Source organism: Myxine glutinosa, chromosome 9, assembly GCF_964187855.1.
Source record: "Myxine glutinosa chromosome 9, kmMyxGlut1.1, whole genome shotgun sequence".
NCBI classification, from domain to species: Eukaryota; Metazoa; Chordata; class Myxini; order Myxiniformes; family Myxinidae; genus Myxine; species Myxine glutinosa.
Window position 1 is genome coordinate 104,798,591 of NC_136269.1, and position 27,654 is coordinate 104,826,244.

At 44.7% G+C, this 27,654-nt stretch overlaps 1 protein-coding gene across 1 annotated transcript; it reads left to right on the forward strand.

Annotated features, from left to right (window-relative positions):
• Positions 1-7,940: 7,940 nt before the first annotated feature.
• Positions 7,941-25,934, forward strand: LOC137435129 (uncharacterized). Its single transcript, XM_068128629.2, has 2 exons — positions 7,941-13,052; positions 23,016-25,934. Exons 1-2 carry the CDS (start codon positions 7,962-7,964, stop codon positions 23,166-23,168), a joined length of 5,244 nt encoding a protein of 1,747 aa, XP_067984730.2. The 5' UTR covers positions 7,941-7,961; the 3' UTR covers positions 23,169-25,934.
• Positions 25,935-27,654: the final 1,720 nt, after the last annotated feature.

The following is a 27,654-nucleotide window of genomic DNA, read 5'->3' on the forward strand; positions in this document are numbered from 1 at the left end:
TTATTCAGAAAGTGGATGGGAGGGTTGTCCAGTCGGTCTTTTCGGAGAGACATCCTAAGAGTGTGAGATTTATCAGGATTGAAAGACATGTTCCATTTGTTTGCCCAGTCTGTGATTTTGTCCAGGTCTGCAGAGAGTGAGGAGGCTGCAGACTGCCGATCTGAGGGATGAGGAATGGAGCGACAGAGAGTAGAGTCGTCAGCAAAGAGATAGAAAGGATTTTCAAGAGAGTCAGAGAGATCATTGATGAAGACCAGAAAAAGCACAAGGCCCAGAACACTACCTTGGGGAACTCCAGCCTGAACAGGAAGAGGAGATGAGAGAAACCCATTCAGGGCCACACGTTGACTACGACCAGAGAGGAAGTCTGCCAGCCATGTGTGGAGATTTCCATGGATACCAAAGGAGGAGAGTTTGGTGAGCAGAGCAGGGTGCCAGACCGTATCGAAGGCACGTGAAATGTCAAGGGAGACAGCTCTAATTTCCTGTTTGGCGTTGAGGACCTCCATCCATTGTTGAGAAAGCAGAAGCAGCATGTCCAGAGTAGAGTGACCAGGTCTGAAACCAAATTGATGATCAGAGATCAAGCCATTGGAGAAGAGGAAAGATTTAATATCTGAAGCAATGATGGATTCCATGACTTTGCTGATAACTGGGAGAAGGCTGATTGGTCTGTAGATGCTGGGATCTGTTTTTGCACCTTTTTTGTGCAAAGCGGTGATGTTGGCTGATTTCCAAGCAGATGGCAGATGACCTTGAGCAAAAGAGAGGGTGAAGAGAACAGAAAGAGGGAGTGAAAGAGCGGAAGAACATGATTTTAGGACCCGTGGGCTGATGCCGTCAGGACCAGTTGCAGAATCAGAGTCGAGGGTTGACAGAAACTTTTCCACCTTGTCAGGAGGAAAGGACACAGAGTCCAGGAGCAGCTGGGTACGACTGGGTACGGTGGGTACAGAGAGGGATGGGTTTGGGACACAAGATTTAGAGGCAAACACAGAGTTGAGGCATTCAGCCTTTTCACGTGCGGAGTCAGCCGTTAAGCCGTTTGAGGTGAGGGAGGGGATGGAGGGGGAACAAACACCAGAAACAGATTTGACCAGACGCCACCAGGATTTGGAAGAGGGAGACAGATAAGAGAGTTCGGTCTTGAGAATGGTGAGATATTGTTTCCTGGCTCTCCTGAGGGTGGACACACACTTGTTTCGGGCTTTGTGAAAGGAAATGAGATTTCCTTCCGTTGGATTTGCTTTCCAGGAGACGAAAGCAAGTTGTTTCAGGGCAACAGCCTCACCACAAGATTCCGTGTACCATGGACGGGAGGAAGGGTATGACAACTGAAGACGAGATGGGATAAATCTGTGCATGAGAGAGAGCAATTTACTTTGAAAGAATTCCCAGGATGAGTTGATGTCAGAGGCGGTAGAGATGGGAGACCAGTCCAGATGATTGATGGCTGCTTGAAGACCGTGCCAGTTGGCCTGAGTGAAATGCCAGACTCGTCGACGCTGAGGAGGCTCTCTGAGAATGGTCAGAGAGATGTCCACTTTGACAAGCACATGATCAGTTGAGCCGATTGGAGCAGAAGAAGAGCAGCAGACATTTTCAGGGAAGTTTGTCATAACCAAATCCAGAAGAGAAGATGCTCCGTTGACTGAGATCCAGGTCGGGAAATTGACAGATTGTGTCAGTCCCAGTGAGTCGCAGAAGTCCTTTGCTGAAGAGCCATGGCTGGTGAGAGAGGTACCCACACCCAGCCAACTGGCATGGTGACAATTGAAATCACCACATATGAGGAAGAGAGAGTTGGGATGGGTAGATAGAAGTTGGTCCATATTATCAGACAGCGAGATGTAGATGGAGTCATCGCTGTTTGGTGGACAGTACAACACACATATGAACAAAAGGTGGGAGCGAAGGGGAAGCCGTAGCCAAAGGTATTCCTGGGGGTGAGGTGGAGAGAGGGCAGTGGAGGGCGAGTGAGGAAGAGAGTTTTTTATAAAGATAGCAACCCCACCTCCAGGACGAGGCTCAGGTCTATCATACCGGAGGAGGGAGTAACCTGGGAGAGATACCAAGGCATCAGAGACATCATGAAGGAGGAAAGTTTCTGTTAAGCAGATCACATCTGGTTTGTCAGAAGCAACCTGTATGGAGAGATCAGTCAAGTTTGAGCGAAGGCCCCGGATGTTTGAGGTCCATACCATTAATGAAGAGGAAGGGGGAGCATCGGGTCCAGAACAGGGGGGGGGAGGGTTAGGGTAAGATGTGGAAGAGGAGGAAGAGGTAGGGAGAGCTGTTGAAGGTGTGTCAGAGATTTCAGAGATTTCAGAATAGCTTGGAGAAAGGGAAGAATGGGGCGGACAAAAGGTTTGATGGAGATTGGGTGAGGCACAGTGAGGTGTTACTTGAGGAGGGGGAAAAGCGAGGCAGAAGGTTGGGGGAGATGAAGGTGGAAGTTGGAAGGGGGAAGAAGCAGGGAGGATGCTTTGAGGAGGAGGGGTGAGAGGGGAGTCTAGGAGGGGAGGAGCGAGGGAGAGTCTCGGAGGGGAGGGGTGTGGGGGGAGTTTAGGAGGGAGGGGAGGGAAGGGGCAAGGGGGGAGATTTGAAAGGGATGGGTGATGGGGAGGATTTGGAGGGGAGGGGTGAGATTGGATTTTGAAAAGTGTACGATTCATGGGAAACGAACATTTTTTGCAAAATGAGTTTGAGACCTTCGAGTCAGAAATACGTTTGAGGACACTGAAGGAGGGGTGGAGTTCTGGATAGTTTAGGGAATGTAGAAAGGAGGAACTGTAAGAGATGGTATTATATATATTTTTTGGAATGAATAGATTTGGTGAGCAAGACGAAAGCATCCTTTTGTAGGAAAAGAAGAAAAGGGTGTTATAATATATGAGAGAAAATAGTTGTTCAGGGGAGAGATTATACATTTCTAACCACGTGATCGCGTGATCGCGAACGAAGAACGAACGAACAAATAAGAACAACAAATAAACGAATAAGACCTGGGAAGGAAATATTTTTTTGGGTTTTTTTTTTTTTTTTGAGTAGAGGTATTAAACAAGGAGGTATGGGGTGAACAACTGGGACGAAACAGAGAACGAAAATAATTGCAGCGCATTCGACGAATCGCTGAGAGAAAAACAAAACCACAAGGTCGGAGACGGTACGGTAGCCTAAGCCAAGTTGTTTGTCTCGTTTGTAACATACATACACTTTGTAACATACAAACACTGTTTGTAACATACACTTTGTCCTTTAGATATGACCACAATAAATAATCACATGCAGTCAAATCGGGTGACCTCGGTGGCCATGGAATATCGCCGTTTCTGGAAATGACATGCTTTGGAAAGAGCGCCCTTACAGTCGTCATGAACTCTCTGGCGGTGTGGGAGGTTGCACCATCTTGCTGAAACCACGTCATTGGGCTCACTTCTGCAAATCTGTTTAATTCTCTGGAGAGGAAGTTAGAAAGCATATCGGTATATCGAGCTGCAGTAACAGTGATGGCATTTCCGTTATCGTTCTCAAAGAAGTAAGGCCCTATGATGCCGAACGACGAAAGTGGACACCACACTGTGACTTTGGGACTGTGTAACGGTTTCGTGTGCATTTCTCTTGGGTTTTTGGCTGCACAAAAACGAGTATTTTGCTTGTTGACATAGCCACACAGATGAAAATGTGCTTCATCAGACATGAACAAATTGTTAGCAATGTTTTGGTTTTCATTTCCGTCCATAAATGAAAGCATTTCCTCACAAAAATTATTGCGGGAAATCTCATCATCTTGGCTTATTTCCTGGACAGTTTTTATTTTATAGGGATAAAAGTTTAAATCCTTATGCAATATGCGGCATAGTGACGTGTGAGAAATTCTTAAGGCTGATGCATACTTTCGGCTAGAGCGATGCGGACTTCTCAAAACTGACTCCCTTACACACTCAATGTTTTGTGCCGTTCTTAATGATTTGTGTGCTCCCAGCGGTTTCTCTTTTAAAGTTGAACCGGTCCTCTCAATCTTGTCCACATACTTTTGGGCATGTAGTGTATCTTAAGAAGATTTCCTCTGATGTCTTGGATTATTTTGTCATCATGCAAAAGTGCCTCCATCCTCAGGTCACCTAGGGTACTACAGAACCACCGGGAGATGCCAAGCTGCATGGTCAGGAATTTCGCAAACAGGTGCTAATGTGGTACATTTTTCGCTCGATGGTGCTTTAAAATATACCTGGCAGGATAGTCTCGAGGTTTGCAAGCTCACCTTTGAGGTTTAAAAAAAATCTTCACCCAGCTATAAAATGCCACACTGGTGTGTTTCAGGCAGGGTGAGGTATTAATGTGTGCACCGTCCCTCAGATGGATGTCGCAGGTAACGCAACACCGTTGGGCCAACGTTGGGGCAACGTGAAAAACCAACGTTGGACCAACATTGGAAAATAGACATTGCGTTTGCAACCAATAAACAATGTCAGCCTGACGTCAACAATGAGCTTGATTAATTGACCAAATGCCAACGTTGCTAGTATTAGTTGGTGGACGTGGAAGATCCCAGGATGACGCGAGTTATCCCTGGCACCCTGAACAAATTATTGCCACCTTCAGTCGAATATCAGGCCTGGCCAGATGTGTATTAAAGTGTATTAAAGCAGAATAATAATGTTTTCCTGATTAATTTAAGTTGTTTTTTTCATGTAACTCTTGAATAAGTTTGCACATTACATTGTATAACATTATGATGGACGTCACCTCTGGATAATTCTGAGAGGACGGCGTGTCTTTAAGAGACAATGATTGCCAGTCACCCCAGAACTTCCTGCGGAATCCCACACCCAGAGTCGTGTTACCATATGCAAAAGTGCGAGAAAGTACCGTGCTGGCGGTCACACTACGGCCTTAGTCAGTCGGCCGAGCGGAACCAACGTATCACGGAACCAATGTATTTTACGACACTCAGTATTGTATTTGACGTCTGTGGGCACGGGATTCACACGCTTGCTTTGGTGAGACCAGGCTCACTCGGAGGACTTGCCACGTGACTGGCATGGTCGGACTTCAACCTGTACAACCCAGCTGGACAAGATCATGTTTGAATGTGTGAAGTCTTATGTATTAAGAACAGGTTACCGGAGATAAGTTGCCAACCATGAAAGTTTGAGTTCATGCAAGCCTGCATACAAATCTGTGGACTGTGTGTTTTATAATCTGGGGGATTTTAATCATTCTGTGTTTCTTTTCATCAGTGTTAATAATAAGAAGTATTTTAAAGGTAGACAGTATGGATTAATAAATATTGTTTATTAAATCACCTTCTGCCTCATGTCGTATGTTGGCTTCACCTGTATAATAACAGAGAGGACATATTATTTGCCCGAATTTTTTTTCTACTCTGCTACCCTTATGAGTGGAGCTGTTGCACTTGCATTGATGCCTCGAGGCAGTGAGTATAACAATAGATACAAGCTCACACATACACTCAAGCTCCAGATCAACACAAATAAAGCTCCAGATTAAATGTAAATATTCACTTTGAGGCACTTATTCAATGATTCTCATGGTGTTTCTACATGCCTGGTGTTGGCTTAATGGTTAAGGTGGATGGCTTAAGATCTCGTGAGTTTGAGCCCCTGTCATGCCGTTGAATTAACACCAGGTGGGTTGACTCAGCCTATCATATCTCCGAGGTCGGCAAAATGAGTAGCAGCTTACTTTGTAACAGGGCCACTGCATCAGCGGCACAGCCACACTTCCAGAAAAAATATTCAACCAATTATTCAATGTGAGACAGCAGCAACAACAACAACAACAACAACAACAACAACCTGGTGTTTCTATGGCGCATATACTAATTATGACAAGGAGTTGATACTCTGAGTGGTATGAGGAATAGATGCGTATAACATGAAAGATAAGTCTTGAACGTTTTTTGAAATATTGCGTACACAAACGAAGTTACTGAGATGGTTGCCAATTGCCATGGCAACATAATTCAGCCATTCACATCCGTGATCTAATCAGGTTGGGATAATGTCATAATGAATAGATATCTGCAGTATGAAAGCTAAATGTTCAACGGTTTTTCAAATATCACGTACACACAGAACTTTTCTAGAGCATTACTTGGTTACCCCTAAGAACACAAGGGTAGTCCAGCATGCACACACTATTTTTTTGAATGTCCCTTATTGTCTATTGTTTGGCATTTTCTTCAAGCTATGCAAGTGGCCCCTTCTTTTCTATAGTTTGCCACAATGCACATACAATATAAAGGGGCCTTTTCCATGCCCCTGGCATTTTTCTCAAGAATATTTAATGTGTTCAGTTTGCCGGCGTTAATTCACCGACTTCTCGCAAAACGCACCATGGGATCTTTAAAGACTTACCAACTCATGCTCCTCCCTTTTAAAGACTGCCAACCCAGTCCCCTCTTTCCCCCTCGAAAAAGGAGAATATTTTAAGAGCAAAATTATATCTGTGCACATAAACTAGCAGGGACGAGGTGTTGGCGAAGCAAGTAGAGCCAAGAGAGAAACCGCGTGGACAAAACCTTTAAAATCTTCAGCAAACTTCCTTTTGTGATGAACTATCAGCTGGTACAATCACGTGCTACAATGAGCTGGTACAATCAGATGGTACAATCAGCTAGTACAAACAGGTTGTACAATCACGTGCTGCAATCAGCTAGTACAATCAGGTGGTACAAACAGGTGGTAAAATCAGGTGGTGCAATCAGCTGGTACAATCAGGTGATACAATCAGCTGGTACAATCAGGTGTTACAATCAGCTGGTACAAATTACAATCGGCTGGTACAAATTACAATCGGCTGGCACAGATTACAATCAGCTGGTACACATTACAATCGGCTGGTACAATCAGCTGGTACAATCAGGTGGTACAATCACCCGGTACAATCAGCTGGTGCAATCAGATGGTGCAATCAGCTGGTACAAACAGGTGGTACAAATAGGTGGTACAATCACGTGCTACAATCAGCTGGTACAAACAGGTGGTAAAATCAGCTGGTACAATCAGGTGATACAATCAGCTGGTACAATGAGGTGTTACAATCAGCTGGTACAAATTACAATCGGCTGGTACAAATTACAATCGGCTGGTACAAATTACAATCAGCTGGTACAAACAGGTGGTACAATCAGCTGGTACAATCAGGTGATACAATCAGCTGGTACAATGAGGTGTTACAATCAGCTGGTACAAATTACAATCGGCTGGTACAAATTACAATCGGCTGGTACAAATTACAATCAGCTGGTACAATCAGGTGGTACAATCAGCTGGTACAATCAGGTGTTACAATCAGCTGGTACAATCAGGTGGTACAATCAGCTGGTACAATCAGGTGTTACAATCAGCTGTGTGAGGGCACTCGCCAAGTGTTTTATGCACGCAAAACTGTTGATGAGGACCGGCTGCCTTGGAAAGCGACAGCAATCTGGTAATGAACACACCCCCGATATTATGGGAATTGCTTGTTAAAAGGGAAGGCGGGGATTGGCGGTTTTAAATTGTTTTCAAAATGCGGTACTTAATATATGGACGGCCCAAAGAATTGCATTTTGCGCGCGACGTCACGACATAGTATACAGGGCTGGGGGAAAGTACGTAGTGTTTTAATGCAATGACGTCATGATAAACCTACCTAGAATACATTTTGGCGACGACGTCATTGGCACCTATGACGTCATCGTAACCACCGACCTCGTAGCTCGTATCGGAGCGTTCGGTGCGCAATTTCAGCCGAGGCATCATTGCGTATTACTATTAATGAACTCAGAAAACATTTTGAGACGAGACATTGAAACCATTTTTGTTTTTATAGCTATAAATAATGTGTATCTTCGGACGTGAAAGTGGAAGAATTTATTGATTTATTTGGAGAAAACAAAAAAATTAAATAAACAGAGTGGGAAGGACAGACACGGACAGAATATAATAAGCATGGCGGCCCCGAGCTGCGTCGCGCCGTGCGCCAGTGTGAGCGACTCGACCGAGGACACGGCGAGCCCCTCATCGAGCTCCTCTGGAGACGAGCGCTTCGTCACGGCGTCCGAGGACGAGGACAACGAAGTGAGAGTCCTGGGTAAGCGTCTGCCGGTCCGCGCGGATGGCCCTCGGCGGACTCGCGGCGTCCGGGCCACTGCGACATCACCGTCGGCCCGAGGTCGCCCCCCGCGTCGGAATCGCCCACTGCCTGCACCTCTCTTGTCCACAAAGCCGCCGCGACGAATTGCCGGGGAGATGTCGAAATGGAAAAGGCGCGAAGAACCGTGGTTTGCTCGGTGGTGGCAAGAATCCCCAGGTCCTGAAACGTGTTGGAGTACAACGTGCTCATGCGAACTGGAGAAGGATCCGTGCGAGGAACCTGGTCCCTGGGGCACGGTTTCTGGTCGTCTGCAAGAGCAGCTCCTCATGCGATCTGGGAGAAATGACAGCAAGACCTTTCCTGCCTTGTCTGTGAGTTGGGAGGAATGTGGATCTGGATCTCTCAAAAGCGCAGTGCGAAGGCACGCAGGTGACTTTGATAGCGATCCGGACGCACAGTGCGGCCTCTCGTTCCCTGAGGTGGTCGATGGGAACGACGACTGGAATGGTGAAAGCTGTTGTGAGACGTGGCAGGGAGAGTGCGGGAAAAGTGATGGGCATGGAGATGATGAGGAAAGTGAGCTAGACTTAGAAGGGACGGTTAACGATAAGGCTTTTGTCGCAGCAGAGCAGGCAGAAGAATGGAGGTTGATGGAAGACGATGGAGGAGGTGGAGAAGAAGGGGTAAGAAAAGAACAGGATGTTGAAGAGATGAAAGTTAAAGAAAAAGATTCTTGCCATCTTGATTTGGATCTTGCTTGCCCAGTGCTTGAACAGTCGCTCCAGCAGCTAATGGCTGAGCAGACCATCGAGGCGTGGGTTTGTCATGACAGCGAACCTCAGCAAACGATGTGGAGTTTTCACGAAAAGGAACGAGAGAGTGAGCACCCAGACGATGAGACCAGAGCTGCAGGGCAAGGAGATGAGAATGTTAGTGATTTCACGGTCTTAGAGGCAGGTTCTTCACTGATCACAGCACAGACTGGTTCCCAACTTGCGTACGATTCTGCGGAGACTGCAGGAAAGAGCGGGTTGACACCAACTTATGGAGAGACAGAAGATATTAAGTTATCACGTGCCTTGTCATGTCCTCCCCACCTTTCACAAATCACAAACAATTGCAGCCAGAAAAGTCCAAGATCTTTTAATGACCCATGCTCTGATGATCTTTCAAACTTTGCCGATTTGATTTCTTTGAGTCGTCGTGGAAATACTGATGAGGAAAAGCACAACTCTTCTGTCCCAGATGATAACCCCAGTTGTCCCATATTTACTCACCTTGCAGAGGTGCCTCACTCCTTATGCAAAGCCTTGGCCTCTGCTGGGTGTTGCTCGTCTTCTCTGCCATCTCCGTATGCAACAAAGCACATTTTTCGCTCCCTGGATCTGGGTGACATTCCCACAGATACTGGACATGCTAATCCTCCCTCCTCAACAACTGATCTCTCGTTTCGTTCTGCTCATCCAAGAAAAATTGACCCTGCACACCCTCTTCCATTTAATGCAGGTTCATCTGATGGTTCATTCATGCCATCGTCCTTACCTGGCCAGTGTCCTTTTGCTTCTTATGACCATGGAAGCACCATATATGCTCTCATGCAATGCTCAGAAGCACTTACGGCTTCTCTTGCAACACATGGTATGACTTCAGCTGAGACGGATTTGGATTCTAAATGTCGAAAGCAGGGGTCATTAGAGGAAGAGTCTAAAGAGAGTACAGATGTTAGACTTTCGTCCTCTCTGATCTCCCAATGGCTTCGAGACTTAGCGGGAACCGTAGAGGCAGCCAATACATCACTGGGAACTAATGATAATGGGTTGCCTTCTCACGGATGTTCGTGCACTGCTAAAATAGCCAGAGACACTGAAACGATGCACATGACCATTGGTGACCTACCAGGAGTGAAGAGTTCGATGGTGAAGGCTAATGATGATACTTCAATACTTAGAGCAACTCAGAATTCTACAAATTCAGATTTTAGGTCATGTGTTGATGGTTTATCTACAATGATCTGCAACCAATGCAGCTGCTCAAATGACCAAAAGTCGCGTCTCACTGTTTGCCCCGGAGAGTCATTAATACATCAAGGCCTACACCTCTTGCTAAGCAAGGAACAAGCTAGTAAGCATAGCAGTGAAGATGAATCGTTCTCAGACGCAGGAAAAGTAGCAACTGATGCTGGAGAGAGTTGGGGTCGCTGCTGCAGTTTAGATGAACAGTTCTTCTTACAAATGGCTAATGGGATTGTTGATCGCTTGCGTCTCAAGTCTGCGGCGGGTGTGGAAGTGTTGCAAGTTCTTCTGGCTCTCCTACGGCACATCTGTGAGCAATGCAATGCTGCAGGGCTGCATCCTGAACCACCAAAAGATGCAATGCAGGACAAAGTGGAAAATCAAGCGGACAATTTTTCCGGACACAAGGAAAGAGCGGACAAAAACCAAGAGGATGTCTCAAAACCCTCAATTTGCTACTGCTTAAACAGGACAGAAATCTGCAGCTCACCTTCCTCTATGTCCTCTTCTTCCTGCTCTTCCCTGTTTTCCTCTGGCTCTGCACTCCAAACCCCCACGCTACCATTACACAAGCACAGATCTACAATTTGGATGCAGAAAAGGGCAGCAAGTCATTCCTCTCACGTCTCCTCTGTCCCCTCGGTCATTTTGGACAACAATCACCAGAGTAAAATGCACAGCTCTTGTGGTACCACTGCTTCTGGAGTCTTTAAAGCAAATGTCACTGAAGAGACCATGCCAATCTCTCCTGATCCTCTTTTTCTTTCATGTAATGTGTGTCATAACACAGACTCATCTGGCTCAAGGCGTGACCTTGTTACATCTCCGAACGATGAGGATTCTTCTGATGAGGGGTTTCATTCAAATCCAGACAAGAGAATATGGGGCATGCCAGTAAAAGAAGTTGAAGGAACAGGCATGAAGGAGGCAATTGAAGGCTTGAATGACCCGACCTCCAAAAAAATTGCAAGTCAACTTTCCCAGGATTCATTGTTGATAATCGAAAATGGTGGCTTGGAGAAGAATAGTGATGGGATGTTTCTCCATACCTCAGAGCAAGATTGTAAAAATGAACAGTTGTGTTCCAGGTGCCACAGTATATTAGCTCTCTGCTACGAAAACATTGATACACTACCTGATCAGCAGGGCACCATATGGAGAGGACGGTATCAGGAATCAATGAATAAGGAACAAGACTGCAGGAAAAAAACAATGGACACCAAAGTTAGTGATGAACAGTTGGCAACACAACATTCTAATATTTCAGAATGTTCATGGGAACAAGGTGAGGAAATATCTGAAAGCCTAACAGCGGGAAGACTGGTATCTGCTCAGCAGCAAAAGGAGCAATGGCAGAAAACAGAGGAATGGAAAAAGCAGAAAGAAGATCAAGTAAAACAAAAAGAACAGCAAATAGAGCAGCAAGGGGTCCAAATCATGACAGGTTTCCAACAAGGTCATCAGTTGGTCCACATTCCTCACCATCCTGGCTTTTTGAATGACAAAGTTAACGACGCGTTCGCATTGGACAACTGCACTCTTAGTTCTCGAGGAACCGAGGAAGTCTTGAAACCCATATCTGGAGAAGGAAAGGAAAGCAACATGGAGCATCGAGATAATTATAGAGATGCTCATGATGAAAGTGGTCGTGATAAACATTTAGGGAAGGTAATGGAGAATACAGAAGGAAGAGCAGAAGGAATGATTGAACACCATCCTTATTGTTCAAGCATTTCAGAAGAGTTTGAGTGCCTTACTGATTTTAGAGCTTGCAGGCATTTTGAACAAATGCACGCCCTCACAAATGTGCTGCAAATCCACGCAGAGAAATGGGCGCATGTTTGGATCAGGGAAGCAATGACACAAGCAGTGGGAATGATCAGAATGCAAAATAATGGTACGGGTGGAGAAAATCGAAGGGAAGAAATATTTAAGGAATGGAAGATGAATATTCAGGAAATGGGAATAATCGAGAGGGTAAAGGAAGTTGGGAAAGTTGAGAAAGATGCAGGTGCAGATGAGAATGAAGCATACATTGATGATGAGGTGGTGACACAATGGGGCAGCAATACAGAAGCAAAAAGTGATATAATAATCCGCATTCACAGAAGTGCCGAAAGGGATGAGAAATGGGAGAACAGATCAGGAGTGGGAAAACGTGAACATGATGAAGAAAAGAGTGGAATTGAAGTGGTTGCCAGTGAGGTTAGAAGTGCAGGAAGTGAAAGAAAGCCCATTCAAGAAAGGGGAGATGAGATAAAGGAAAAAGGAATTAATGATTTTTCACTCGGAGATGGAAAAACTGGAGGAGACGAAAAGTCAGAGAAAGTTTGGAGATATATGACAGGTGAAAAAAAGATGATGTTGGAATTTGAAGAAAACAAAATGGACATGGGAGAAAAGAATAAACATGGAAATGAAGAGGGTAAAGAGTGCAAGTTGGGAATTGGGGAAGAAAGGAAAAACATTTGGAAAGAAGAGGATGAAAATATGACGAGGATAGAGCAGGACGATAGTGAAATTAATGCAGGAAGATGTGAGATAGAATTGAGAACAACAGATGGAGAAACATTAGGCAGTGAAGAGCAGATCACGAAAGGGATGAAAAAGATTGATTTGAAAGAAAAAGGGCAATACGGTGATAGTAATATTGAGCAGCCAGCTACACGCAGAAAAAAACGCCATAAAAATCGAGGCAGGAAAAGGAAGCATCCACATGAGCTACTACAGAATGCTGTTCAAAATGGGACGAAGTGCGAAGAGATCCAAAGTGAGGCTGAAGGCAAAGGATATCAAGGGCTGGTTCTTTTGAACCTTGACCCTACATTTCAGCCTTCCGATTCACAAATTCACACTGTGCTGCACTGGGTTTCCTCGTCAAAGTTGGCCCTTGACCCAGAAATCGTGTTCTTGTCACCAGAAGACATAATAAAGGTAAACGGATATGGTTAAGTGTTTCATCATAGCGAGCAATTGGAGTAAGTGTTCCAGCTATTCATGGAACATGTGTAGTGTTAGTCATTGCTAACATATAGGGTTGTCTTACAGAGTTATTACTCCCACCAGAGGAGAGGATATTGCATTAGGGTCAGTTTGTCTGTCTGTTTGTCCACACAGAATGCACTAACGTAGGCCACAAACACCACCTAATAGTAGTCTAGCCAGTAGTACAAGTTCTCTTTTTTTAAACTGAGTATCTATAAAGTACTAGCTGAAGTACAAGGCATTGCCCATGGAAATTAAATTAAATATGTATTTAAATACTTCCTTCATGAATGCCTCCCCTCCCACCCCAGAAAGAAGGTTGCCATGGGGACATCAAATTGTCCATTTCATCGAGATTAAAATTGACGATCTTAATCAAAGCTCGGGTCAATCTGGAGAGAATTGGTGATTTTAGAGGTTTGACCTTGAGTTGACCTTTGACCTTTTAATCTCAAAAATAGTTGGTTTCCCAATTCAGCGATGCACTATGCAATTCCTCTTTAATACTCAGGTTAATCAGATGAAAAATGACTATTTTTCAAATGAAAATTGATGATTTTAGAAGTTTGACCTTGAGTTGACCTTTGACCTTTTTGACCTTGTTACTTTTAGATCACAATGCTAAATGTAGGTTTTTATGTATACTTAGTCGAGGCTCATATGAGAGCTAACACATAGAATATGTAATAAAGGAAGCGGGAGACACGGAAGCACAATAACAGTAGAGAACCGGGACATCTGGAGATCTGTGGAAGGGATAGGGATATGGCTAGGGCGGATACAGGATAAACAAGATGGACACTACAAGGACTTTCAGGAAAGAAATTGGAATTTGAAGGAGGTGGGTTTTGGGTGGATTAACGGGGGTAGAAAATATCTATGTTTTGAATGGGGGGAAGATATGAGATGGTGGTGAGCAACTGTTTTGAAGACCTAGAAGGAGGAGTGGGATTGAAGAGAGTGTGGGAGTTTGTTCCAGAGGTGGGAAAAAGAGGAATGAATTAATGAAAGGTTTTTCTTTAATTAAATGATTAACACTGCAAACTTTGTTCAAAGACTTTCAGTGTAGGCTACTGCTATTAACTACGCTGATATGGTTTGTTCAACATTGTGATGATGCTCAGACTCTGTCAAAGAGAGTCAGTGCCGCTGAAGCAGCTTCCTGAGCAAGGGTAATACTGGGAGGTTTGCCATTGCCTTCCCAGCAGTATTTTGGGCAGAAATTTGCAATTTGACCAAGGTGCCACCCTTAGCTCGCCGAATCTTCGTGAAGGACACCGTGGGGATCTTTAACGTGCTCCAATTAATGTCGGTAGACAGGGTGCTCAGTTTATCGTCCATCAGAGGGACAACACACATATTGATGATTCACCCAGTCTGTAAAACCTGGATGACAGTTTATAGCCGGGCTGAGATTCAAAACCAGGCAAGACAGCCAAGAAGTGAGTGTTCATAACTTGAGGCCATCCTGTCAGCCCAAGTTGTATCTCAACGCACTGTTAAACAAATCGCGATTAATTGTATCTATACGTTTAAAATGTATGTCGTTTTGGTATCATGTATTTATTTTGGTCGAATGTTGAAATTTGCCTGCATGCAGAAATTTTCAAAAGCAGTGCGGGAAGTGGCAGCCGGAAACGGGAGACAGCCAAACATGCGAACATATGGACAGACACCACATTCCACATTATATAATAGATATTGTATTGGAGATTTGAACCTAGGTCATAAAGTCCTAAAGTTCAGATAAGAATCCTAAACATCACAACCCTATACAATTAGTCCTCGATTTGCATTCATTATATTTACGTTTTTTCAACTTAACACCTTTTTTTTGCTTGCATACAAAATCGAGCTCGTGTACGAGCTAACACATTGAACATGAAAACGTGCACGGACACATAAAACATACAATGAAGGGAGTGGGAGACAAGAGGGGGAGGGAGAGGGAAGCACAACAACAAAATAGAACAGGGACGTCGGTAGATCTGTGGAAGGGGGAGGGCTGGGGAGGAGGGAGAGGTACATGGTATAAAGCAAATGAACACGACTAGGAATTTCACTACTAGGAATTTTACTACTCGGAATTTCACTACTAGGAATTTCAGGAAAGAAGTTGGGGATTGAAAGAGGCAGATTTGGGGTGTTTTAACGGGGTAGAAAAGATCAAGGTTTTGGATGGGAGAAGATAAGAGATGGTGGTGAGCAGCTGTTTTTAAGACCTTGACGAAGGAGTGAGATTGAAGAGAGTGTGGGAGTTTGTTCCAGAGGCGGAAGAAAAGAGGAATGAAGGAGTGAAGGTGGGCAGAGTCTTGATTTTGGCATTTTCACCAGAATAGGGTTACTGGCAGATCTTGTGCGTCCTGCAGGAATATTTGGGGGACAGAGCACAGATAGAGCAGGGGGAGCAAGGCCAGAGATGAGTCGGTAGAAGACAGAAAGTCCACCAAACTGCCTGCGGTGAGAGAGAAAAGGCCCTCAGAATCACCTTCATCGCGGGAGATACCAATGATTCTGAATGTTTTGGTTTCAACCGCGTGAAGCCGAGCTAGGTGTACAGACACACCCACACCCAAAGTACTGCACAATTTACACCTCTTAATTTTCGAGTTAATGTTTTTTTCAATCTGGTGCGCAAAAGGGATGGAGCTCATGACAACATACAGTACACCACTTCTCTCACCCTCAGTCGCACACAGTCTGTTTTAGCGGTTGCCGAAGACGACAAGAAGAGGCCATTTCGTTGGGTACAAAAGGTTGTATATTGTACAGAAATCTCCAGCAACTGCTCACGAACGGAAGTCGTAACGGCTTATATAAAACCAAGAACCCTCTTCGGAGGGCGTGGTTCCAACAGCCGCGCGTGCGTCACGACGACACAACCAAAAGCCCGTGTGTGTGGGTTAGACCAAACCCATCGTAATGGTAACCGTCACATGCGGATAAGTTAACCGCGACAAGTGAATAAGGTAACCGTGACATGTGAATAAGGTAACCACTACATGCGCCCCCCCAGAAGGCACGCCACGGGCGTGTACATAGTTCGCGGGTGGAACAGAGCCGGGCCGCGGGTGGAACAGAGCTGGGCTGCGGGTGGAACAGAGCCGGGCCGCGGGTGGAACAGAGCCGGGCCACGGGTGGAACAGAGCCGGGCCGTGGGTGGAACAGAGCCGGGCCGCGGGTGGAACAGAGCCGGGCCGCGGGTGCTGAGCAGCGGTAGCCGTTGTAGTTGCAGCAGTAGGAATTGCGGGAGTGGCGAGCAGCAGTGCGCGCGAAGGTAACGAAGCAGCCGTGCGTGCGCAAGAGATGAGCAGCGGTAGTAGCTGTAGTTGCAGGAGCATCAGCCTCGGGATCCGTCGTAGGAGCAGTAGTAGGAGTGGCGAGCAGCAGTACTCAGCCTGTGTGCGCAGAGGCGACGAAGTAGCAGTACTCGGCCTGTGTGCGCGAAGGCGACGAGCAGCAGTACTTGGCCTGTGTACGCAGAGGCGACGAGCAGCGGTGCTCGGCCTGTGTGCGCGAAGGCGACGAAGTAGACGTGCCCGGCCTGTGTCCGCGGAGGCGACGAGCAGCAGTACTCAGCCTGTGTGCGCGAAGGTGATGAAGTAGCCGTGCCGCCAACGCCCCGTAACGGCGTTCCTTCGGAGGGTCCCGGAGCTGGTTCGCCCCTCTAGTCGTAGAGGAGGAACCGAGCGTGATGCGCGAACCACATGGCCGCTCGTCGTTGCTAAAACTCCGGCAGTTTGAGTTTAGGTCTTGTGGAAGAAATTGCGGTCGCAATCCTGCCGTGTTCATTTGGCCCCCGAATACGTTCGGGGGCAACGGGGTCACCAGTTTAGCAGTTGCCGAAGACGACAAGAAGAGGCCATTTCATTGGGTACAAAAGGTTGTTTATTGTACAGAAATCTCCAGCAACTGCTCACGAACGGAAGTCGTAACGGCTTATATAAAACCAATAATAATAATAATACATTTATTTTATACTAGCAGAAGTACCCGGCATTGCCGGGTGGGGGAGGGGAGGGGAGGGGGAAGGGAAGGGGAGGGGAGGGGAACGGCGGGGAGGGGAGGAGAGGGGGGAGGGGAGAAGAGGGGGGGGAGGGGAGAAGAGTTGGGAGAGGAGGAGAGGGTGGGAGGGGGAGGGGAAGGGGGAGGGGGAGGGGGAAGGGGGAGGGGGAGGGGGAAAAGGGAGGGGGAAAATGGAGGGGGAGGGGGAAAATGGAGGGGGAGGGGGAAAAGGGAGAGGGAGGGGGAAAAGGGAGGGGGAGGGGCTAAAGGGAGGGGGAGGGGGAGGGGGAGGGGCTGAAGGGGAGGGGGTAGGGTGTAGAGGGAAGGGGGGGGGAAGGGGAGGGCCAGTCAACAATGAAGGGAGGGGGAGGACGGAGTGGAGGGGGAGGGGAGGGAGGAGATGGGGGGAGGGGAGAGGAGGGGGGGGGAGGGGAGAAGAGGGGGGGGAGGGGGGAGGGGCCCTCACCCTCACCCTCCCCATTCCCCCTCCCCCTCCCTTTCCCCCTCCCCCTCCCCTTTTCCCCCTCCCTCTGCCCCTTCCCCCCTCCCCCTCCCCCTTCCCCCCTCCCCCTCCGGTCCCAGTCACGTGATCGCTCTGAGCGAATCAGCGCGCTGCTCTGCCACCAGCTCAGGTTCCGTGTATAATATTCCTCGCTGAAATGCGCTGAGGTAAATATGAATACAAAATATGGATCTCGTCAAATATTTTTAGGTAGGCCATGTCCTTCCCAGGCTCAATGGCCATGTCTGTGCCAAATATCAAGTACATGAGCCTCTCCGTTTAGGAGTCTATCGGTAACATTACACACACATGTGTTTTATATATACTAGGGCATGCCCGTACTATATATAAGCTAGGACGTGCCCGTACGTGGGTGCCCGTTCCTTGCCAAAAAAAAAAAAAAAAAAAAATTTGTGTAGGGGTGTGTGTGTGTAAACATCCTAGGGCGTGCCCGTACGTGGGTGCAAAAAAACATGCGTGCAAACAACAACAACAAAAAAAAACTTTGAAACCACGTGGCAGTAACGACCACAGAACCCCCCCCCTCTATTTACATGAATGGTTTGGTCCATTCGCAACGACCACAGAACCCCCCCCCCTCTATTTACATGCAATGGTTTGGTCCATTCGCAACGCCAAAGCGAACGGCGAACGGCTAAATCGCCATAGCTCGGTAAGTACTTGTCCGATTAATTTCAAACCTTGAAAAGGCACATCCTCGGGTCCCCAGCAATATACCTGGCAAGTTTAAAGTATATCGGACCCGTGGTTGTCGAGAAACAGCGGTCACAGACAAACATACAAACACACATACACACATACACACATACACACAGAGATTAATGGAATTATAGATAGATATAGCGCTTTTCAAGAAGCCCAAAGACGCTTTAGAACCCTCTTCGGAGGGCGTGGCTCCAACAGCCGCGCGTGCGTCACGACGACACAACCAAAAGCCCGTGTGCGTGGGTTAGACCAAACCCATCGTAATGGTAACCGTCACATGCGGATAAGTTAACCGCGACAAGTGAATAAGGTAACCGCGACATGTGAATAAGGTAGCCACTACACTGTACTGTATTTGTGAGAGGTATAGTCTGACCTTCATTGATAGTATTTTTGTGCCAAACTCTCCAATCCCACTTCATCATGAGTGGTAAATGGGCATCAAGTTCTCTAATTGAGATTACCGCCAAGAAGGCCCATGAAGATATTAGTTTGGACATTAAAATAGACATGGTGAAGTGATTCGAGGTTGGGGAGCATTTAGAGGACATTGTCCGCACGCATCTTCAGTTTTGTCGGTGAAACCGCTCCACCCACACCTCGTAGGCCTTGACACTAGCTGCATGCTGCAGATTTTGGTGAGTACCGTATGGACTTAAAACCATCCACAATTTATTGAATTAAACATTTATTTACATTCTTTACTGATTTATTCAGTTATTATGTCTTTATTATTTATTTACAGACACAGTACTGTATTTAAAACATTAAATGTCTTTATTCAAGTTGGAGTTAAGTTAGGACCGGAAATTTCCACCCAGGAACGAGCGCGGGCACCCTCACCCGCATCGGCACACCAAACACGGATGGCTGCTTAGTGTCTGGGAAACCAAAGAAATGTCCAATTGTTAAGGATAGCACTGCCATCAATATAGTAATCACCAGGGTGACTCACAAGGTGAGGAAAGCGTGTAAAAAAGACGTCACACATTAATCACCAATTTTGTAATCACCTTTGTGCCACGACAAATCCACGAGTAAAGGGAAAACCGGGCACACCGAATTGATCAGTTCCACGACCAATTAACGAGTGAATATTGCCGACATAGCTACAGCCACACAACCTCTATACTCTATTGGTTCACGAGTTATCAAACAGAGTGACCACTATATTCGTCATGGGTGTGTGTCTGTCTGTGTGTCTATCTGTCTGTCTGTCTGTCCGCAGCATAACTACCCGATGATATCATCCGATCTTGATGAAACTTGGGTGGGAGGTTGATATCATGATCTAGTTGTCCTGCCGAGAGTGGGCGTATTGCGCCCATTGTGGGCGGAGCGGCGTCCGAAAAAGATGTCTTTTTAGGGGGTAATCGAGTTCAAGCTACATCTTCTCCGAGGGAGTTGGTGGAATCTGACAGGGGTTTTGGTATTTGGTTAGGCCAATGTCATGTGTCTAGCCCCACGGAGCTCCTTTTTTCATTTTCGCCCCAAGGTCAAGGTCACAAGGTCACAAAATTTAGAAAAGTCGATTTTTGATGGTTTTATTACATTGTTCACTTCCTGATAGGGTGAAATGTCGTACATGATCTTATATTATCACATACATCATGAAATACAAGTTTTCCAACAAATTTCAGAAATTTCGACCTTTGACCTTTGAAGGTCACAAAGGTCAAATTTTCAAAGTTGTCGGAATCGAACCGAATTTTCGGTATTGTGTAGCTAACTAACCTAATAACTGATTATACATTATCTTCTATCCATTTCAAGGTCAGTAACCTTCGTTTTGACATTTCCAGGCCAGCACCACACACAATTATGTACAGCCGGCTCTTAAAGGCCTGCGCACGCAGCGCATTGGACCCTTTGTAAATAGGCATGTGCACCGCATGTCGGGGGCCGACACCTGCCACGTGGGCTCTGACCCCCCAGTCCGGGCCTGTTTTGGTTATAGTCCGTCCTTTGTCATTCAATACCGCTCGCTCGTGAACCATCGTCGTCTCCTGACCTGTTATAGCTATTTTCAGTTTGAGTTGAGTCACTTGTTAGCCATTGTCAGTTTTGTGTTCCAAATTCCTGTGCTAACAGCTTTAGTCAAATATCAGGCCTACCCATCTGGTTTGTGAAAGACTCTGAGCCACCGAATCAAAACTAATGCAGCCTGATGTATGATAAAGATGATGATTGTGGTCTAACTTTCGTGTATTTATAAAATGCTGCTGGACAACTTACAGCAATTCTGAGCAACTATTATTGTGAAATAGAGTCCAAGAAGGGCAAGCACTGTTTTGGAAAGATTATCAATTTCCAGTACACATATTGTGAATAACAGGGTTTCCACAGTGTAATTGGTTACAGTGTCATGTGACATTTTGTAAATAAGGAAGCAAGTGGGAACGTGGGAGCTTCCATTGCCATAGTATCGATAAGCCCTTTTGGAAGACATTTGTGGTGAAGGTCGTGTGCTCAAAGTCATGAAACAATATTTTGGAAAGAAGTTGTACGTTCTTTGGGAACATAATGGAAATTTTTTTATGAACCTTGTTAGTGTGTAGCAGTCATAGGTAATGGCCATTTTTACCTCCACCACCAAAGGTGGATGGAGATTGTGTTTTTACCCCTGTCTGTTTGTTTGTCTGTCTGTGAACAAGATATCTGAAAAGTTGTGGACCGATTCGGAAGAAATTTGGTGGAGAGGTAGTGTATGTGACAAGGATGAAATGATTTGATTTTGGTGAAGATTCGGATCTGGATCCGGCTAGTATAGTTTTTTAAGTGCTTCTTCACCATTGGGAGATAGGGCCAAAACGATATATAGCATAATATCTCAAAGAGTTGAAGATGGATTTGGACGAAACTTGGTGAAGATCTGAATATGGATTCGGATACGCCTACAGATGTTGGTTCAGGTCCGAATCCAGAACCGGCTTATTAGTGGGATATAAAATATGAACTGTTCAGCCTGGCGGATATATGCGCTCTATCGAGTGTCATTCCGAGTTACTTGCAAAATCGAAGATTTTTCATGTATATTGGTCGTTTGCGTTTGTTATTCTGTCTGTTTGTCTGTTTGTTTGTCACTCGCCTACAGGTCACAATTCTAAACCGATCGTCATGAAACTTCGCCAAATTGTAGAGGTCGTCACAATTGAGAAGCCTATTGATTTTGAGGTCAAACTTTCAAAATCATCAATTTTCATCTGAAAAACCGTCAATTTTCATCCGATTGAATTGAAAATTGAACAGCATTTGCACATTGATTCACTAAATAAGGAAACCTACTGTTTTTGATGTCAAAAGGTCAACTCTAGGTCAAACTTCCAAAATCATCAATTTACATCTGAAAAACCATCAATTTTCATCCAATTGAGTTGTAAATAGAACAGCATTTGCATATCGAGTCACTAAAGAGGGAAACAAACTATTTTTGAGGGCAAAAGGTCAAAGGTCAACTCAAGGTCAAACTTCCAAAATCATCAATTTTCATCTGAAAAACCGTCAATTTTCATCCGATTGAATCGGAAATTGAACAGCATTTGCATAGTGCCTCACTGAATTGGGAAACCAACTATTTTTGAGGTCAAAAGGTCAAAGGTCAACTCAGGATGAAACTTCTAAAATCATCCATTTTCATCTGAAAAATCGTCACTTTCAATCCTATTAACCCAAGCTTTGATCAAGATCGTCAATTTTAATCTTGATGAAACGGACAATATGATGGATCAATGGCAACCTTTTTTTGGGGGGGGGGGGGGGGGGTTGGGGGCTGGATTTTGCAAGTGACATCTTCTTGTTTGTCTGTCTGTCTGTGAACAAGATATCTCAAAAAGTGGTGGACGGATTCAAAGAAAATTTGGCAGAGAGGTAGTGTATGTGACAAGGACGAAATTATTAGATTTTGGTGAAGATCTGCTTTCGAATCCGGCCACTAGAATTTTAAAAGTGATTTTTCACGATTGGGAGATAAGGCCAAAAACGACATATAGTGGGATGGCTCAAAAAGTTGTGGACGGATTTGGATGAAACTTGGTGGAGAGGTTGGGTGTGTGACAAGGAAGAATTGGTTTAATTTTGGTGAAGATCCAGATCCAGATCCGGATCCGGCTAGTATAATTTTTTAAGTGATTCTTCACCATTGAGAGATAAGGCTAAAACCGACACATAGCAGGATGTCTCAAAAAAGTTATGGACGGATTTGGAAGAAACTTGGTGGACCGGTTGGGTGTGTGACAAGGACGAATGGATTCGATTTTGGTGAAGATCTGAATATGGATTCGGATATGAGAATTATTTAATCTTCAAGTGATTCTTCACCATTGAGAGATAGGGCGAGCAGCGATATATAACATGATATTTTAAAAAGTTATTGTCGAGTTATGACTACACTTGGTGGACGAGTTGGTGAGGTGACAAGATCTATCTGGCCTATCCGAATCCGAATCCTTTCAGCGAGTATAATAAACAGCGAGTCCGAATCCAGACCCGGCCTATCAGTGGGATACAAAACATAAACTGTTCAGCCTGGCGGAGGTATGCGCTATATCGAGTGTAGTTGTAGTTTTCAGATGTAATGTATTTTATATACCCTGACTAATGGGGCTCTGCATTGTTTCATGCTTTGTCCTATTTTCTCTTTGTGACCTCCTGGTACCCTTTGTTTGTTTGCCTTTGTTTAGTTTTCTGATGTGCATAAAATCGCACACAATGCGGAATGGTGCGTCGGAGATCTGTGCCGCCTGTTGGATTCTTATCTCCATGCAAGAGGAAATGGATTCCTCGGAGAGCAGCCCGGCATTTTCGACTGGATCCTCAGAAATCACTTGCAATAGTCAGAATGAGAGTGAGGGCTCCTCTTAGAATTGCCAGAATATTCGACTATGAGGAATAAATACAAATTTTCCAGCGAAAGCTTATATCTATTTTGCTATTAATTACTTTCAAACATATCATATTGTGTTTCCCTTTCCTTCTCAAATTTTCAGTGAGGCTTGATATCAACGATGCTACACGATGATATCAACTTCTGATATAGCATACTTGTCCTGGGTTGTACACACATGGATTTTACTTATATCCGTTACATAATAAAATTGCTATTCCTTTGTTATTACAGAGGGGGTGCTGCATCTCAAATCATTACATTATTTGAAGGACACAGAGTTTGAGATTCCAACTGAATTGGCTGGTAGTCTTCAGACAATGCATGGTGTCTTTTCCAAGAGTAAATTGATATTTGCATATGCGTCCAAGCTAAATTACAAATTCCCTGTAGCAGACTTGCAAATCAAAAAAACGTTTTTATTATACTAGGAATCTGCCACTCATTGGTTCTTCCTCTCCTGATTTGTGAACATCTTACTTAATCTGTTCCTGTAAGGCCTCAATCCTGTAATACACCATTGCCTCATATCATCATCCATCGCTATTCGTGATCTCTTATATCCTCATTAACCATCCTCTACCACCTTTTGTCGTTTTCCACCTTTTGTCACTTTGCTTTTCCCTGAGCCTAGATTGAGTATACAAAAATAGGAAAGGCATAGAGAGAAAAAGGCAACTATGTCCATTTAGCTTATCCAATTACCAAAAATTTGTACCAGGGCAAGTCACTTTGAAGACACAATTTGTTCTTTTTTACCTTTTCCTTTTATTAAATTTTGAACAACTTGGGGATGAGATGGGTACAAGGCAAGTGCAGAAGAGTGAAAAAGGGTCTTACAGCTACCTAGCCACACACACCTTCCGACTGGCCTGCCTATCAGCAATAATGGGCTCCGTCACATCACAAAACATCATAGCCTTACTGCCAACCATCAAGGTATTATAGAAATTGGATAAAATCATGTTAATGTACTATTTATTTTTAAAAGTATAAATTGCAAAATGGCACAGCGTACCTTAACACACAGAAAGCAGACATAAAATTCCCTTGTTTTTGTGAATCACATCTATTGACATCGATACAGGCCAAAAATTGGACTGATACCTCAAATTCAAACTTCAAAAAAACTTCAAAATTCAAAAACTTCCAAAAATTGGACTGATACCAAAATTGGACCGATAGTCCCTCCATTGGACTGATACTTTTGCTCATTTTCTGCAGTGACTGTTGCTTGTAGAGGCCGTTTTACATGAAATAGTTTTGGAAGTAGAAAAAAAAAGTGAATAGATTTTCCCCCATGTGTATCATCATGTGGTGCACATATATAACATTAAACTATACAGAAAACGGCATCTTTACAAAAACTAAGCCTGTTGAGGCCTTTTTAACAAATAATACCACTCCTTACAAACACCACTTTTACAAATACCACTCCTTACAAATAATCAAGAGGGGACTGTATTTATTATGAAGACAAATACTGCATATCAGACTGACGCTCCTCCACACAATATGCTCCATACGTGTCCATTCCATTCCTTTTTTTCCACTCCTTCCTCCTGGATATTTCTCCACTCTCCTCACTCTTGCCTCGGCCCCTTCTCTCGCACTGACCCTCCCTCTTCCACCTCCTCATCCTCATCGCTGCTTTTTATTTTTTACTGAATTCTGAAAACATGGTGTCTGGTAATTTTGTGTAGTTCTTCAATTGCTGGTGATTTTATTTTAAAAAATCCACAGTTACTTGTATTCATTGTTGATATGAATTTCCATCCAAATTAATGAAACTTTTTAGAAATAAAGTGAAAAACTGACTGGCATCACAGTTTTTTAGCCGACAATGCTTAGCAGTGATTATATGAATTTTTTGTGTGTACGGTGGAGGTTACAGGTTGCAGGACTGCTATGCATGGCTGAGGTTTCCAATGTACAATTGCACTGCATCAAGTTTTTGAGACTGCTATGTATGGCCAAAGTTCTCTATATGGCTGCTGACCCTGATCGGAGATCCCAATGTATTGTAGTTCCTTGCTTGATCCACAGTACCAAAGTGGTCAGGCGCGTAAAGATAGCACAATCATTAGACAGATGTTAGCGTTGAAAAGTATGTCAATATCAATAAACATTATTAAATCAATAGTGGAGTTATAATGATGATGTTAAAAAATAGTAATGATGACGATGAGAGAACATATTTGTATTGATTGAAAATACTATATTTATAGTCAAATTTTCAGTGCTGTTTTCTGCATAAACAGATACAGACTGTAAATATCGTTTGTGCCAAATGACACCCAATTTGATTGTGATTCTTTTTATAATATAAATTATAATTCCCTGAACCCCCAAAAAAGCACAAAAGGTTGAGAAGGTAGAGAATACAACTTCGGAAATTGCACAGGAGAGGAAGGTTTGGTGTTATTGACTCATCAGGTGAAGATGTCCATGGAGGTGTTTTAACACTGCATTGAAACCTGTGCTCTCTGCAAACAATGTCTGTAATGTGTGCATACTGTGTATATGTTTGTTTTGTTTCCAAGCACGTTCAGCACTAGAATGCAAAGCTGTGATTGTAAAATAGTTCATGAAGAAGCGAATTAAAATGCATGTGCAGCAGTCAATTTTTCTTGTTCTTTCCCTTGTCCCACAACCTCCGGTGCTTTATTGATGAATGATTTGCTTGTTGTATAAAGTATCGATTTACTCCACAGTCCACTATGTTTTACTTGCAGTACAATGAGTTCTTTGTAATACAACGGTTTATTCTGGTGGAAGAGCGGGATTACAAAAGTTGGAAGTTTGACAAAACAGCAACAGGATGGAGGGATCGGGACAAACAGACAAAAACCATCAGTAGATGCCAAGTAAGCTACAGGAAAGAAATAAGGAGCAAATTAGTGACAATTCTTCTTCTTCAAAGTTTTCTGGCGTTTTCAGAGCCGCGAGGCTCTATAAACGCCACGCGCCTGGACATAACTGTGGTGAAAATAAAACATTTTTTTAAAAAGAAGAAAAATAAGCCTATGGGAGATCCATAAAACTATATGGGTCTCCTGCTCCCTTTAAAAAAGTTTAGGACCGCCTTGCACAGTTGAGGATGCTTCTGGTTTAAATGACTAACAATGACCGGCAGATCAGACACACCAACCCTCGCCTTTCTAATGATTTTAAATAGGAGCAACCTGGGTCCATCATATAGGCGGCATTCCAGAAACAAGTGAGTTTTAATCTTCGGGTTTCCTGCAGGTGTCGCAGGTCCCGATAAGGTGACACCCTATCACGTGAAGATACGAATTAAGGTGACAATGCCCAAGTCTTAGCCGGGAGAGAGCCACCTGGTCTCTGCGGGACAACCGTGGGAGCCTAACGGAGGGGAGGGGGGCACCTCTGGATCACCCTGTAACAGAACCTACCCTTAGTGGTGGCGTCCCACTGGGATTGCCATTTTTAACAATCTTGTCCCAGGCCACATTCACAATTTCGGACTGCCCAAAGGTTGGGTGACGCATTTGGACGTGAGTACTCACTTGGCTGCAAGGTCGCAGGCCTCATTTCCTCTGATGCCCATATGTTGGTGAGAATTGAAAAGCTCCAAGGTAGGTTTGAGATGGGGATGGGCTGCTTTTTTGAAGGATTGCAAAGAAGAGCACAAAAGGAGGGGATTACACAAATAAAATAGAGGGTGAAAAAGGAGTGGAAGTCAAGATAAATCATTAAGTAAATTCAAGGAAACAGTGGCCTGCAGGAAAAGCACACCTATATGTAACAAAAACATTTTCAGGATACAAAAAAACCATAAAAAGGATGACTAATAGCAAAGGTTGTAAATTGATTGTTGCGGTTTTGCAGTAAAGGCAAACCCCCTTTAGTTAATTGCATGACAACATGTAGCCTACAGTAAGTTATTTCTTATTAAGTGTAACGATTAGCTCTCCTCCCAATGTTTAGTACTTCACACCAATATGCGTTGAGTTAGGCAGGATTTCAAACCTCCGTGTGGTTGAGGGAAGACGTTTTCATGTGCAGGAAGGCGTGGCTAAAAGAACAGGCCATGTAACCAGCAGGCGACCAATCAGGTTGAGCCTACGTCACCAGCGAGCGACCAATGAGGGGTCGTGGACACGTCACCGGCAGGCGACCAATGGTGGGTTGTAAAAACCTCCCCGAATGAAAGAGGGAAGGAGGAATGAAACCTTCCTAGGGGAAGGCAGGGCTGAATGACCGCACGTGACCAACCTCGGCCAATGGGAGGCCGTGGAACCTTCTCGAGGAACATTCCACCCGATAAAGATCCGTGCCCATCGTCATTCGACCTCTCTCTTGGCGTTCATCTCTCTCGGCGTTCATCTAGAAGCTGGCTGTCCAACGTGCTGGTTCGTCTTTCCTGCGCTGCAATTCATCCGAGCTGGATCGTCGTTCATGCGGACCTTCAA